Genomic DNA, 16,736 nt, shown 5'->3' on the forward strand with positions numbered 1-16,736 from the left:
TCTCCATTAAACAATCCTTAATTCACTTTTGGATCACTTTCTGAGCGCTCAGGGAACATACTGATCATGGGAAGATGAATGTGGATGTGATACTTGAAAATGCATTAATTGCATGTTTTTTTGTTTTGTTTTTTAAATCACATTTGCATATGAAATGGGATGGTTCGGTCAAAAATTACCATTTTGTAATTTACTAATCCTAATGTCGCTCCAAACTAATGAAAATGGGGACGTGGGCTGGTTATTGCCAAAATTAAAAAAAAAAAAAAAAAAGCATCATAAAAATTTTGCACTGTATTCCAAGCCTTATATGTATTTTTGTGTCATAAACAGTAAAAATTCTTCTCTCCACACCCATTTAAATATGGTGCCTTTAGAGGCAGAGGTTTAGAACATTTGTTGATCAAAATACAGTGAAACTGTAATATTGTGAAATATTATTGCCATTTAAAAGAGCGTTTTTTTATATATATATAATTATTCCTTAAAATGTATTCCTATTTTAAAGTAATTTATTTCTGTTATGACATATAGCTGAATTTCCAGTCATGATCCTGCAGAAATCATTCTAATATGCTGATTTGCATACATTTAAAAATCGAAGTAATATAGTGTATACGTGGAACAACATGATGACAAGTAAATTTTTCCCTTTAATTTAATCACATGATGAATTGTGTTTGTAATTCTACTAAAACCTGTTTTGATCTTCAAGTGCACTTGTATTAAATTGTGGATCTAACACCTGTAGCTTCTCACACAGCTTTTGTACCTCAGAACTATATGAACTTTTTTCCAAGTCTTTGTAACCGCAGAGTTGAAAGCCCTCCGTAGACACAACCTCGTCGACAGTCGCACTAAAGCGTTCTCTCGAGCCCCCTGAGATCTCCTGTTTTCAAAGAATCATGTGGTTCAGCTCCCTGTGTCTTTATCGTACCCTCGACCTCCAAGGCGTGTGCGTCTCCCACATCCTCCCCTCTTCACGACCCCTCCACAGGCCCATGAGCCCCTCCAGCCCTCCTCAAGAGACGAGGGCCAATGAACGAGATCTTTTAACACTTCAGCTCGAAAACTCCCACACAAGCCCCTCTGAGCTTCAGGCTCCAGAGTCCCACACACTCAAAAATTTCATTAGTTTATCTAGAATGTGGAGTTGAAAACAAGCACGTTGATTTGTGCAAAAACAGGCCTGTAGTCTTCTTCTTAAGGGTTGTTCGGTGTTACTGTTGTGGTGCTTTAGGGTGGAATTTTCAGTGCACAAACCTTAATTTATTTATTAATTATTATGAACTAAATGTGTGTGTAACTTAATACGATCTGCTCTATCGATATGCGATTGCAGTGTTAAGCGGTTTTACATTGTATGAAGAAAAAAAAGTTTTCCAACATGCATTTTTTATAGTTTATGATGTTTAAGTGCTTTAGATTTTCTTTAATTTGATCTAACTATTAATTTAGCCAAAATGATATGCGATTGAGTAGATACAACTGTGTACATATAATACCAAACAAGTGTTTATATATATATATATATATATATATGTGTGTGTGTGTGTGTGTGTGTGTGTGTGTGTGTGTGTCAAATATGCTAAAATAATATTTTTATATATCTTTTAACATCTTTATTTTAATTTATATATATATATATATATATATATATATATATATATATATATATATATATTGTGAATACTTTTATGCATTTTCAATTTTCTTCATCAGTAATTAAATTCAAAGTGGTTGTTTCAGCTGTACTTTGATGTAAATATTTTAAGCAGCATTTAAACTTAAGACATGTTGTGATGTCATGCGTTTATACAGAAGATATCTGGGAAAGCCTTACGGCACACATTTTGGGGGCATAACGTGACATGATAAAAATCAACAATTCGAGATTAAACGTATTTTGTTTTCCACAGCACAATATTGTTGATTATATGCCACCATCAGTGCTTTTTCAGTATTAATGTGGGTATTGGTTAATTAAGTGATTTTTTTCATTAATCAGCATCGGCAGTGTGTTTGGTTGAGAATGTGATTAATTTCACTCTCACCCGATATATATCACAAGCATTTTTATATAACGTGTTTGTGTTTGATTTAATACAGTGCCAGCTGTTGTGTTCTGTGGACAGAAGCAGGTGTTCCTCAGGTCACACACCTGCATTTGGGTTAAAGATCATTTTAGGAAAGACGTTTGGGGTTCAGCAAACCTGTGCTTTTAGTTTCAGATTAAAGAGAAAAACAAAGTCCTTTAACATTCACTCGAACTACACAAATTATAGAATGACCAGTGGGTTTTTCTAAATATGTGAATTTCTAGCTATTGAAATAGATTTTCGGATTGTTTAGATCTCTTTTGTGAGTTCAGATTAAACTACGTTGGTTTATACCTTTCCAACAACATGTTGGTTATACGTTGAGGTCTTCAAAATGTCTATTGAATCAACTGAATATGACTAAAACATCATAATTTATATATTTTCAAAAGTGAATTGAGAAAATCAGCCTAAATGCTGTCGCTTTGCACTCTGAAATATGACTTTGTACTTTAGAGGGTTTATTGAAATGATATGCGCTTGCATGTAACATAGTCAATAGCTGCTATTTTCTTGCAAACGAAACTTGTAATTTGTGTATTTCCGAAAAGCCTCCTGATTTTTCCTTGATGTTTTCTTCTGTGTGTTTCCTCTGACTCATTCTCTGATAGGCTGTCAGTAATTGGTTCATTGGCCCCACACACTGCAGGCCCTCCTTCTGCATGACACATGAAGAACAGAAAGGAAAACACAGACACCCAGTTGACAGCTCACACACAGACGTCCAAGGATGACCCTCTCTTGCATGTGCTTTGGTTTGTTCATATGGATGGCAGGTAAGAACTCTCTTTTGCATTCTATATTAAGACCTGTCAAACTTTTAATGTGATCAGACTTAAGTGATACAGTAATATGAGCTCAGTGTGAGTACATCTGCAGAAGTCAAAGTAAATTGATAACTTTTATATCTTTAGTTTGAAAACTGTCATAAATGTATGTCATCCTGCAAAGATGGTATTTTTATACAATCTTTTAAAATAACATGGTGTGTGAAGGTATCAATGCTGCGTTGTAGGCCCAAAAACGTTTACATCCTTAGGCAATTACGAGATTTGATGTAAGTGTTTGTAGATTTTGCTAACGCAATGCTTTCACATTTGATAACATATAAAAGTTTTCCGATAATTATCACAGGTGTGTAATAATGCGCTACAAGTCAGGTAATCTAATAACTGAGTCTCTCACACTCATGTAAAATAACAGCTTGTTCATTTGCATACAAATATATTTTAATGTAAAATAAATATTCATTTGTATTCATGCATATTCTTCTTTTTATTATTATTTAAACATTTTCGCTCTGGTTTGTTTGTTGCTGGTTTTTTAGAATGATCTCCTCTGTCGAAGTCAGTGTTAAACAAAAATCGCTTTGCAACTTAAATCTGATTCACTAAAGACTCACTTTTTATGCTTTCACACTCTCAACCTATTTTGGATTTTATACCAAACTGAATGTTGTAATTTGCGTGAATGGATATTTTTTGACATATGAACTATAATGTTTTCTTCGCATATGAAGCTATGCCCACATAAGCATATCTGAAAGTGTCAAGGCAAAAAATATGTGCTTTTTCCCCCCAGGCACTGATAAGAGAGGAAAACTATTTTGCAAGAGAATATAGACAACACAAATTGCCCATAAGCATACTGTCTGTCTATTCAGGTTTCCATTCTTACATAACAAGGAAATTACTGCCTTATGTGTATCTAGTTCTGTATGGTTTATTGTGAAAGGGACTTTCAGCCTTTTCTGTTCTGCTTTGTTCCACAGTTTCTAAATCTGTTATAAACCTGTCATCTTTTACTGTTGTACTTTCTGCATAGAAAAAAAGCTGAAAAATATCTGATTTAATACTGTATGTCGGTGCCCTTTGAATAGGTACCATTCAGACGCTAAACTGTCATTAAACCCAAAAATCAAAATGTGCATAACGAACAAAGCAGAACTTATGATTTTCTATTTGTTTCTCCTTTAGCGGCTTCACTGGCCACCATTCAAGCTACGCCGTATGTTCTCTACACCAAAATCAACGGCTCGGAAACTATCACCTGTGAATGTCCAGATCACTCCTGCCAGGAGGTTTTTTGGTACCGATACCTTGAGAGGACAAAGACTCTTCAGTTCCTCTTGTATTGTAACAGCGCTGGCAGAGAGCGACATGGAGAAAACCTGTCCGCCACTCGCTTCAAGGGCTTGGTGTCCTCCGGACAGAGGGTGGTCTACACCCTGCGCATAACAGGACTACAGGAGAATGAAATCGGCTTCTATTCCTGCATGTTTAAAACTAAAAATACTATGCCTGTTGGATATTACATAATGCCTGGAGGTATAGCAGCACTCTCCTTCTCTGTTTTGGTCCCCTACCCAGTTTTTTCTTTAATGGTGTTAGTGAATGAAGATTTCAGGATGAAAAAAGTCACAGTGAATCTGAGACACCAAATGTTGGTTTACAGAGTCATATTAGTAAAATCACACTAGCAATGAACTTTCCATCCCTAAAGTGAGAGGATCTTTACATGGTGTTAAGTTGGAGATGTTTCCAAATATACACGTTATACAAGTATTCACGTCTTTCCTGGTGCTCAAGAGCATCTCAAGATCTTAAATGACTAATAGTAGAAGTGAAGTGTTCAAAGATGCTGAGATGTTTGGCCTCAGAATCCTAGAGTTCTTTTAGTTTAAGCAGGCCTTGACCTGTCTTCGATCTTCTAGTCTGGAACGTTCATGTTAATTGACTTGGTTGTCAAGTTGCTGGACACTGTGGGTGCAAAATTTTCTAGTTTTACATATGTTCTGTCTTGATGTTCTCTGTTCTTTGTTCTCCAGTGAATCCTCCAACAGTTCAGCCGCCAACAGTTAAGACCAAGACACCCAAGAAGACCTGTAATTGCAAACCCCCCATGTCTCCTAAAGGTACGGACTGAGACGTGCTGTTAGATGTTACTGATTTTGTGCTGTTTCATACTGTTTAGTTTAATTGGTTTGTTTGTGTCACGTTTTGCAGGCTGTGAACAATCAGTGCTTTGGCCGGGCATTGGTGCTCTTTTGCTTTTGGCCATTACACTTGCTGGCACACTTTACTACTTTAGTCGTGAGTGCACACACACACACATACACACACAGAGATTGCACATGTCTTTGTGATGTACACACTGGTACATCACAATGGTCAATGAAAGAACTTAACAACTTCAGTTTGGCCATGTAACATGTTTATGTAGTTTCAGATGTTCAGAAGTCCATTGTGAGAGTTTCTAAAGTTCTACCTCACAGTGCTTATAATTTAGTAACAGTATAAATAGTTTACTGTATAATAAAGGAATTTTATCTAAAATTTCATATGCACATCATAATTTTTTTTTCTTTTTTATATATTGGGACAGGTCTACCTAAGAAGTGTAGACATCGATTTACCAAGTAAGTCAAGAAATACATCAACGTGCTGCTACGTAATGAGATTTTCATTGTTTTTTGTTTTGTTTTTGTTTTTTTACATTTTAATTAATGCTTTTTATTACTAAAATGTCTCTTAAATGAGCTTTTGGCCTTTCAAACATGAAAATTAGCAAAAAACGAAAAGGTTATTGCTGTGGGTTAATGTTCGTTTGAGACACTGGCATCTCCCATCAAAGTCCTTTACATGTGCGTTTGCATTTGTTCTGTTTCAACAGTTTGACGTATTAGACTCATTCTAAAACTTTCTGCCTATTTCTAACAGTATCATGAGCTTTAAGAAATTTTTTCAACTTTTTAAAAATATACTTTGTCATTTTCTCCATAGGACGAATCAGTTGCGATGAGGTGGAAGAACACACTCTTCATGTCAAACAAATGTAAGCATTTGGATTAAAACATGTTTTTGTAAATACAGTCTTTGTCTTATATATAACAATCTCTATTTTTTTGTGCATTTGCAGCTGGTGGTCTTTTTTCTCTCCAAAGTGAGGACCTGTCGAAGTCTCCGAAATTTTGCCATGGCTTCACACAAATCAAATATATTGGGTTTTAGAATGTAAAAAATGTGTGTATATAAAAATAATAGCTTAAATTTATAGTTCAGTGTTTCATCAGACGTTACTCAACCAACAGTCCACTTAATGAATTCGATTCATTGTCTTACTTGACTGAATTAAACCAGAGCAGAAAATACCAGCAGGATCATCACAAAACTGAACTCACTCTAGACTTGGACTAACCTCATCTGTCTTAATCGAGCTTTGAGTTTTGTTCTTGCCAGTACAGTATGCTTTATTTGTGACTGAATGTACAGTTTTCTCATTTTGATGTTCTTTTATCTCATATGCTGACATTTTATGCTTTCGTGTAATGCTCATTAAAGTTATTTTAATCAAGTTTAAATTAAATGAGTGGGTTATTTCTCTGATGACACTTGTTTTGTTTTATAGGGTTTTATGGTGTCCCCCGTCTTACATATCTGAGGGTGTTTGGGTGTTATGAAGTTTCCCTCTCTGCGGGTGTGTGTTCTCGTTATGAAACTATATCACTTGATATTATGTGATCATAGCCAGAAAGCCAGAAAAAGAATATGAGGAGAAATGAATTGGAAACATCCAGTAAAAGTCACAAAACTCCAGCAAAAAGTTGGTAAATGAACACGTTTTTATGTTTTCTCATATAAAAGTCAAATATGGATAAATTTAACACTTTATTTTTTACATTCAAAAAATAAATAAAAGGTCTGTCAAATAAACAAAAAAATATATGTGGGTATGAGAGTAACTGTGCTGCCATTCATGTGCAGCTGTTCTTCCTGATACTTTGAGGCAAATGAACAAACCTCTTCCTGTGCAAAAAGACAGAGCATTATCTCTCTCGCATCGCTCGTTCAACTTTGAGCTCTTCAGCGCTACACTAAAACAAAACCACCACAGAGAAACCACAGACCTTGCCGCATGGAGAGCGTCACAGGCACAGACTGTTAACACAAAACCCCCATTACACGGTTTAGTTCAGTCTCTATACTAAAGCATGTTATCATTAGTTCATTAGTTTTCAAAATAAATAAATACTAAATAGATAAATAGATGGAGTACAATAAAGGTCAAAGAAAAAGAAACATTATTCTAAACCATCAGTTTTATTTCTTTATTGATTGTACAAAATGACATGTACATGTTCAATGAACAAAATGTTTTTCTGTTCCACTAAGCAAGCAGAGTACATTACATTCATATACATACATAGAATATTATTTATTTCAATACAAATATAGAAAGTGCAAAAAAAAAAAACTTTAAAGTATTTTAATTACATTTAGAGTAATACATTGCTGCAATTGTTCTTTCAGTATTCCTAATTTAAAGCAAAGAAAAAAATTGAATGCATAGCACATTACTCACAGCAAATATCAGGTATGTAAACTTGAATAAGCTGTGAAAATTCATGTAATGCTAATAAAGTGGAAATTCTTCTCAGATGCAAAAATGAATATGTTTAAGGGCTAACTTTGGGTTTCGCTTACAACGTGGTGCAAATATTCAGAAAAAAGAAAGATTCTTATCATGGCATCTTATTGGCTTTCTTTGTGATCTTCGTCTTCACTGGTGCGCATCTGTACACTACTCATGACAGAATCTGACAAGAAATAAGTTTGAAAGCATGATCAATTTTCAAAAACATTATTACTGTATTTACAGTATGTTAGACTGTGTGCAAAATTTACCATCTGTATTTTCATGTTTAGTCGAGTTCGTCTGTGTTCTGTGCCTCAAGTAGGTGGTATTCATGTTGGGTCACAAGACCAACACCTTCGGCTATGACGGGTTAAAAATGACAGCAAATAAATGATAAAATTATGGTAACATACATAGGATTTAATATTCTTAAGCCTTAGTGCCAAAAGTTAATACTTTCAGTTAAGCTTAACATTTAAAATATACTTAAATCACTTAATATGTGATATTTCATTATTAAACAAAGGTAATTTTAGATATAAATATAATATTTTATAAATTGTATTATATATATACACACACACAAACTGTAAAACTAAATGACCTTTTGAAGTTGTTTTACGTTTTACAAGAAATTACAATTTCAGTCTTTATACTTCAAACATTTTTCCTATACCATTTACTTTAGTATATATATATATGCTTTAAAAACGTATGTACAAGCTTGCATTATTTTAGATTTTTTTGTAAACATCCTTGTAATTAAATATAATTATTATTCCGTGCAGTAATACAGTAGTAAAATATAATCACACAACTGTAGAATGTTCTAGAAAAACAAGAACATTTATCAAAATGTATTTCGAATTTAAAATCAACACTGATAGACATAATTATGAGGGACATCCCATCGTGAATACATTTCTGTGAAGTGGACAGAGTGCAGGTGGTGTTCAGAAACTTACATCCCTTCGATTTTCTGTTTACTATCATGTCTGTACACCTTTTACACCTGTACACCTCTCATTTATCTTTACACGACAAATGACATTGAAGTAAACATTAAAGTATCAGGTTTATTCTGCAAACATCATCTCTACACCTTACGAGAACTGATTAAAAACAATTAAAAAAAACTAGAAAAAACATGCCAGTCACATTTCTAAAAAGTGCAGCTCTACTTAATAATACAGCGGTTTTGAGAAACATGAAAAGAATTTGAATGAAAAATAATAAGCTAATACAGAAATTACTATTAATATTTTACCACATACAGCACTGAGACCAAAAGTAAAGTCGCAGCTGAACAAAAAGGTATACAAATGTTACCAAGAAGCCAATTCTACTTACATCAGGTTATGATCTGTTGTAACTACTGTGATCCCTCCCTCTGTGCTTCAGGTTGATGGATACAGTGTTTGAATCACCTGAACTGAAGAGAATCCTAATGCTGCAGTGACTGAAAGTCTGGTTTTACTGATCACTCTCTAAACTGAGCTCTCTGGAGTGGGCAGCTGTATGTAATATGAATGTAATATTCCTCTGTTGTGGTGCGCGTGAGGATGAGTTGGCCCTCTTTCTCCAAGGAATCCCCAGGTAACCCCCATCCCCCTCACCTTCACCTCTGTCTGGGCTGTGTTTTGGGTCAGAGACCCACATCTCTGAGATCAGGTTCTTTTGGTGAGTCAGACAGGGATCCCCAGGTAAGAAATCAGTGAATGATGAGAAATTACCCAAACTGAGAAAGTGAGTCAAAGCTAAATGGGGGGCTATGGAAACTGAGGGTGGACTGCCTGTCATAAACCGTCTCTCCGTTTGACTGGAGGTCTTCCTGAACACCCACCTGCCAGATATAAAAAAACAGACTCTCCCTTTAAAGATGGGTCAACATTTTGTTTTTGATTATGAAAAAGAAACTGTTTTTTTCTTAATTTTCAAGTTTTTACCAATGGATTTTCTATAACGAGTACTGTATTATTAGGTCAGCTGTTCACAAACATTGAACTGTAAATTGGAAAATGTTAATGAACTTTCTGATTGATTGTGTTTTTTTTGTTGTTGTTGATGTTGTTGTTGTTTTTTGTATAATAGTGTACAAAAAATGATTTATTTTTACTTAATTTAATCATTTTAACTCAATGTAATGATCAGATAGTAAGTCAGGTAAATATCTTATATAATTTCTGTATATGTATATGACCCTGGACCACAAAACCAGTCATAAGGGTACATTTTTTTAAAATTGAGATTTGTACATCATCTGATGTATAAATCCATTGATGTATAGTTTGTTAGGATGGGACACTATTTGTCTGAGATACAACTATTTGAAAATTTGGAATGTGAGGGTGCAAAAAAAAAAAAAAAAAAAAAAAAATCAGAATATTGAGAAAATCTTCTTTAAAGTTTTTAGCAATGCATATTACTAATCAAAAAATCAAGTTTTGACATATTTACGGTAGGAAATGTACAAAATATCTTCATTGAACATGATCTTTACTTATTATCCTAATGATTTCTGGCATAAAATAAAAATCGATCATTTTGACCCATACAACGTATGGTTGACTATTGCTACAAATGTCCCTGTGCAACTTATGACTAGTTTTGTGCTCCAGAGTCATGTATAGCATTTAAATAAAATGACACTTAATTTAAACAATTACATTTCTAATTTTTTATAATAAAATTGTGTTGCAGTATTATGATGCAATTTTTATTATTATTATTATTATTATTATTATAAGTACTAAGTCTGTTTGGATTTATATAAAATATAAATATCAAGGAAACTTGTCATTTTAAATATTAAACTCACATTGTATATATGTAAATAACAACAACGTTAATAATAATAATAATAATAGTAAAAATAATAATAATAGAAAATATGATTAACATGCATGATTTATTATTTATTACAAAAATATTATTTTGTTGCAGTTTTATGATGTAATTGTATAATTATTATTAATAATTATTCAATTATATTGTCATATATTTATAAAACATTTGTTATATGATTATTATTTAATAAAAATATGAGACCATTTAATGTACTTTAATAAAATAACAGCAATAATTGTTTTGTTAACTTCATTATTTTATAAATGTATAATTCTTGTTATGATTTTTATCATTATTGTCAATTTTCTTTTATGAATTTGATTAATTTATTTTATATTATGTATTTTATTTATTTATTTTATTTTTAACATAATGTGTATACCTGACAGATTCGTCAACAGATTTGTTTTTGTTGCTAATGTCATAAACTCATATTTCCACTGTGAAACTACATGACCTATGTGAATGTCACGTTAATTTCCAGGCGACGTAAATAGGCTATATGACGTCAGACCGTGTTGCGAAACATAGAAGAAAGGTGGCGCTGTTGCCAGTGATGTAACTATGATGTGGGATCATTCTCATCCATTCTCACATTATTTGGAGACTCGCTGAACGCTTCCAGAACAAAGGTGGTCTGAATCTTTCTTACAAAGCGATGAACATCTTTCCACTCTTCTTCAGAAACACTGTGATCCTGTCATGACGTCAGGGTGATACTGCAGACCTTTCTGAGTTTTCCCCCACCGAGATAAGATATCACAAACACACTTTTCGAGCTAAATATTTTACAAAATGAAGATTTTAGGTCACAGTTTCAAGTTAGGACAAAAAGTGTGTTTCTTCGAGGTCCTCAAACGTTAGAAGAGCATGTTGACAGTTAATGTGATGAACTACATTAGTGTGAACTTGAGGAGAACTGAATTCATACAAATCACTATGACACCAATTAACCATACTGTATATCCTCCTGACTACGATTTCCAAAGACGTGTGTGAGTGAATGAGAGTGAAAGAAACATAAACGTCTTTGAAAGTAAGTGTGACAATATTCACACTTCATAGTTGTGCATAAATAGATCTTAAAAACATGAATCGCGTGGACGCCACAAACAAAAACATTCCATGTATAGGTCTTTGTACACCCTAACGTCACATTTTCAAAGCTGACTGAACGTTGTAGGGCCAAAGTTGCGCACCGAAGTGACACGTACAGCCCCACTCACTCAGAGCGCGTCACTCATGTGGTTTGACGCGCGATCAAAGAGCTGCGCGCGCCGCTGCTGCATGGTGCATGCAGACCCCCTTCAGGTGCACGCATGCTGCACCACTGCACCGACAATAGAAGCCACTTACAAAACAACAGCCACCTGTTTTATAGACCGAACTTTTAAAAATGATCCACACTGATTCAGATGTTTTTCATACTCTAATATTCTTACAGAATTCGAGCTATTTTTTTTACCAGATCATTTAGTGAGATGATGTCGATAGCCTAATTTTATTCTTATTTGACCTACTTGGTAGGTTACTTTTTTGCACACATTTTCAATTTCACAGTTTCTTGATTTGTTTTATGATTCATTGCCTAATTATTTTACAATTTGTATTGTGATTAAAACCTAATAGGCTGTTAAATGAACACATTTGTGACAACTTACCCCAATAGTATCTATCTATCTATCTATCTATCTATCTATCTATCTATCTATCTATCTATCTATCTATCTATCTATCTATCTATTTGTCTATCTATCTATCTATCTATCTATCTATCTATCTATCTATCTATCCATCCATCCATCTATCTATCTATCTATCTATCTATCTATCTATCTGTCTGTCTGTCTATGCATTTTTACAGAATAGATCCATTTTAACTAATTTAGGCAGAAAAGTAGAGAAATAAACCTTATCCTTAATCTAAATGTATACTTTTATGTACACTAGAAGTTGATTTGCATTTCTATATTTTTATGCTGCGTGTCCATTATTTTCTTTATTCATGTTTCATTTTTTTTCTGCGTTTGTGGTCCATTCATTTTCTTTAAATGTTAGCCTATATATTTTCTATATTTTATACTTATAAAATAGTTTATACATTTTAATAGCAACAAAACAAATAGTACATTTTGACATTTAATTTCTTTAGTACAATTTGTAAGTAGTTGAAAACCATGAAAATGAAAGCGAGGGTTTGGGAGGGGCAGACGGGGAGATTTTTTTCATCCTTTTAGTTGTTTTGTTCCTGGTATTGTAGAAGAACTGAATGTCTGTGCTGAGAATTTAAAAAAATGTATCAAATATGCATTGGATTTTTTATGATTTTGTCCCTCTTTGGTGGTAAGTAGAACATTTTCTTGTATATAATATTATATTGCAGAAATGTTTCAGCTATGAAAGTGTATGAGATAAACAGGTCACTTGCGATCATTTGATTAGCGTAAATCAAATACAAGTCAAATAATAACTCAAATTTTGCCTAGAAGTGAATATATGCACATTATTTACAGCCAATTTACATTCATTTAACTGTGGGTTTTATTTTTGTAAAATAATATATATATATATTTTTAATTCGACTTTCAGTTTTGTTTTAGTATAAAAACAGCATGGAAATTATGATACAGTTCAGAAATATATATCTATATATATTTGTGTGTGTGTGCTTTATCATGCTTAAAGTTGTGAAAAGCTAAATTTCAGTTAATTCAATAGTAAAACTATAAGTTAATTATATTTTTGCATCACTGAGTGCAGAAGAATTCAGTTATTCTAACTTTTAATAATTTTAGTTTTTTTTATCTAAATCTGTTCCAGATGGTATTGGTTCACATATGGATTGAAGTCTTGTATTTCTTCATTTAAAACATTTCTTTGTTTCTAGGGGGCTTTGCAGATAACGTCTTCGAAGAAGGACAAGAGGTTACCGTCGATTGTGACCCCAAACAGCCCGGCGTCATTACATTCTGGTTTCAGATAAACTGAAGTGGTGCAAAGTATTTGTTCACTGTTAAAAGCACAGATGTAAGGGCTAATGTTGATTGGGCAAAATACAAAGTGAACACAAATGGAAAGGTTAGTTTGGCTATTCAGTCTTTCCAGAAAAAGACAGACAGTGGTTTATACACTTGCGCAGCCATGAACAACAATAGACTCATCTTTGGAGAAGTGAAAGAAATTAAAGGAAAACCAGGTGAGAAAATGCTTTTTCTAAACATTATGATGGAATTAATTATTTTGCTTAGTGATTGCATCTGCATTTGTCTGCTTACTCTTCAAAAGAGTCATGTAAAATACACACACACACACACACACACACACACACACACACACATATTATATATATATATATATATATAAATATATATATATATATATATATATATATATATGTATGTATGTGCACATGTATATGTATAAACATACATAAAACAAATAAATTAAATTGAGAAGCAAAATTACATACAATAATAATGTTTTCGTTGATCGTTTAAAGTGGACGATTCTTGAATGAAGTTCATTTTTGTTACCTTACTGGCAAATAGATTGGTCTTGTTGCGAGTATAGATTTCACAAAAACGAAAAGAAAAGAAAAAACAGTAAGGTTTATGTTTAGAATAATGCTAAAGGAGCACAAAGTATAAACTTTAAGATATATTATCTGAAAACCATTCTTAATATATTACAAATGTTTGATTCTCAAATGTATCTTGTTTTAATGTTGTTTAGATATTTTCACTGAAAATGCAAATAAAAGAATATAGGGGATCATAGTTGTGTTCATAATGCTTTTGCTTATATCTTTGTTACAGATTTAGTAACACCACCTCCAAAAAAGGATCCGGAACGACCAAAAACTGCAACACCAGTGATTACGACAAAACCACCGTGTAAATGTCAAAAACAAGGTTTGTTTGACTATGTATTTATATACATATTATATAGCATAGCATAAAAATGTGTGTGTGTGTGTGTGTGTGTGTGTGTGTGTGTGTGTGTGTGTGTGTGTGTGTGTGTGTAAGAGAGAGAGAGAGAGTGTGTGTGTGTGTGTGTGTGTGTGTGTGTGTGTGTGTGTGTGTGTGTGTGTGTTTTTTTGGTGGTGTGTGTGAGTGAGAGAGTGGGATGTTGAGTTTGTTTTTGTGTGTGTGTGTGTGTGTGTGTGTGTGTGTGTGTGTGTGTGTGTGTGTGTGTGTGTCTGTTAGTATATAATCAAACAGTGCTGTAATGATTAAGATGCGTATATGTTCACAGACCCTAAGCCCAGCATCAACTGTGAGACTTGGATATTGTCATCTTTGGTCGCTGGTTGTGGTGTTCTCCTCATTCTGCTGATCTTCACAATTTTGTACTGCAACCGTAAGTCACGTCCACCTTTTAAACTGTGCATACTGCAAAAGATAATGGTCATTTTTAACTGCACTTTTTTTTGAAAAACTGATTATGGACCATATAAATTTTGTAACAAATAAGCAACTGCACACAGTTACTCTTAGTTCAATTTATAGCTTGAACGCAGTCAATTAAAACAAATCCACAATTATATAGTGTCACAGGAATCTGAAATGTGCAAAATCCATTTGCAATGGTGAGAAACAGTAGCTGTAAGATGTAAGATTTCAATACTACTACATGATTATTTATTTAGAACAATTAAACTATTACTAAAGGCAAACACACAGGCAAATATGTAAATATGTGGACTGATTTATAAGAATAGGCTATATATTACCTATATTTTATACATTATATTATTAATAAGAACATACCTGGAGTAGAGAGCACCTATAAGAGGCATTTTAAAAATTGTGATCCCGCTAATACTAAACAAATGAAAAAGGGGTCTGGTCATTATGCGAGCCCAGTAGGAGGACACTAATTTAGTTTTACATTAACATATTTCCATACATAAAACATGCATACATTTTAATCACATATATGTATATATTTCCAATGCACTCTCATGTTCATAGAAACTGCCTTCATTGCATGTGGATTGTTTAGGTTTTGGAAATGTTTTTTTTTTTCTCAATTTTGCTGAAAGTTTTAATTGCACTTTAATTTATTTAAAAGAATCTATTAATGTCGCTGATTTATGTTTGTTTTTAATTTTAGTAAAAATCTTTGTAAAATGTTTCATTCCTCTCCAGGTTTAAGAACAAGACGATGTCCCCACCATAACAAAAGACAGTAAGTCTTGTGTTATTTTTTTTTTTGTTTTGTTTGTTTGTTTTTTCTTGCACAGTGACACAAAGTGTCATCAGTGCAGTACAATTTCTTTTCAACAATCTCAATTCCTCATTTTCAGACCCAGACCTGCTGGCCATGCAAAACTTCCCAACAACCACTTCTAGTTTCAGTAAAGAAATGAAATCCAGTACTGGTTAAAGATATCCTCGATTTCATTTTTTTCTCAATAAGCACATTTAAAAGCAGTTTCATGGTTAATTAAACTGTACAGCCTTAAATCCTAATCTTTTAATCTTTCACAGTGAAAATGTTCAAAAAAATGTCCTTTCCAGTGAGTTTTGTATAGTCATTATATCATTGTATCGTTTAGGGTTACATTTAATAAATTGACAGTAATCAGAATGTTTTTCTTTGCTTCGATGTAGGCTTATTAAATGGGGCTGAATAAGTGATGTAAAAAAAAATCATTACAAAAGCATTTTAAGCTTTAAATTCCATCATGTTCAGTGTCATGTTGCATTGTAATCTGTTTACAAGAGAAATCTGCCATCTGCTGGCTGTCAGTGTTATGAAGAACCTCAGACAGTCTCATACATTGTGCTGAGATATCAGCTTCACAGAACGAATGGCATTCCTGCTGATGTCTATTTCTACATTCAATTAAATTCAGTTGCAAATAAACAAAAATAAAGTAACCATATTATACACCCATATCAAGTGATGTGAAGAATTTCAAATTAAGCTCTTGAACACCATTTACCATTAACATTTTTATTATAGAGAACCCAAAGTTGCTTTGTGGGAGAGCAGAGCACCACCATGTGGATAAAATACGGAATTGTGTATGTTGTACAATGCAGACTCTGTCAGATGAATAAATATGACCAAATGCAGCCATGTGCTTGTGTTTCAGCCGATGGAATGGTCACTGAATGGGATTTTTACTGTAGTTTGAGTTTGTTTTTTCTCTGCTGTCATTCAGGAGCCAAAGTTAATATCTGAAAAATGTCTTTTAGTGATACTTCTGTGTCCTTAAAATCATTGTTCATCGTACACATATGTTAATTAACGTGTGTAGTGATTCTTACCTTTGGTTTGCTTTAGGAATCAGTCCAAAAACTGGACCTGATGCCTGTAAAAAAGACAAATAACAAAATAAACACAGCACTTGTATAACAACTGCAG

General features: G+C 33.2%; 2 protein-coding genes across 2 annotated transcripts; both read left to right on the top strand.

Moving 5' to 3' along the window:
- Nucleotides 1-2,730: 2,730 nt before the first annotated feature.
- On the top strand, nt 2,731-6,459 carry cd8b (cd8 beta). Its single transcript, XM_019063008.2, has 7 exons — nt 2,731-2,875; nt 4,076-4,426; nt 4,927-5,013; nt 5,105-5,191; nt 5,484-5,517; nt 5,882-5,933; nt 6,018-6,459. The coding sequence occupies exons 1-6, from the start codon at nt 2,830-2,832 to the stop codon at nt 5,898-5,900; spliced, it is 624 nt and encodes a 207-aa protein (XP_018918553.1). The 5' UTR covers nt 2,731-2,829; the 3' UTR covers nt 5,901-5,933; nt 6,018-6,459.
- Nucleotides 6,460-12,640: 6,181 nt separating this feature from the next.
- Nucleotides 12,641-16,489, top strand: cd8a (CD8a molecule). Its single transcript, XM_042748009.1, is given in 6 exon segments — nt 12,641-12,704; nt 13,249-13,557; nt 14,177-14,272; nt 14,616-14,720; nt 15,512-15,551; nt 15,670-16,489. Coding segments are annotated over 6 exon segments (645 nt in total). The 5' UTR covers nt 12,641-12,655; the 3' UTR covers nt 15,716-16,489.
- Nucleotides 16,490-16,736: the final 247 nt, after the last annotated feature.

This window comes from Cyprinus carpio, chromosome B21 (genome assembly GCF_018340385.1).
Source record: "Cyprinus carpio isolate SPL01 chromosome B21, ASM1834038v1, whole genome shotgun sequence".
NCBI classification, from domain to species: Eukaryota; Metazoa; Chordata; class Actinopteri; order Cypriniformes; family Cyprinidae; genus Cyprinus; species Cyprinus carpio.

What these genes read in the sequence shown, in the direction of transcription:
- cd8b (XM_019063008.2), top strand. Translation starts at nt 2,830, where the DNA reads ATGACCCTCTCTTGCATGTGCTTTGGTTTGTTCATATGGATGGCAG. An exon ending in TTTGTTCATATGGATGGCAG is followed by an intron (nt 2,876 to 4,075) that starts GTAAGAACTCTC and finishes TTTCTCCTTTAG; the next exon opens with CGGCTTCACTGGCCACCATT. An exon ending in ATATTACATAATGCCTGGAG is followed by an intron (nt 4,427 to 4,926) that starts GTATAGCAGCAC and finishes TTTGTTCTCCAG; the next exon opens with TGAATCCTCCAACAGTTCAG.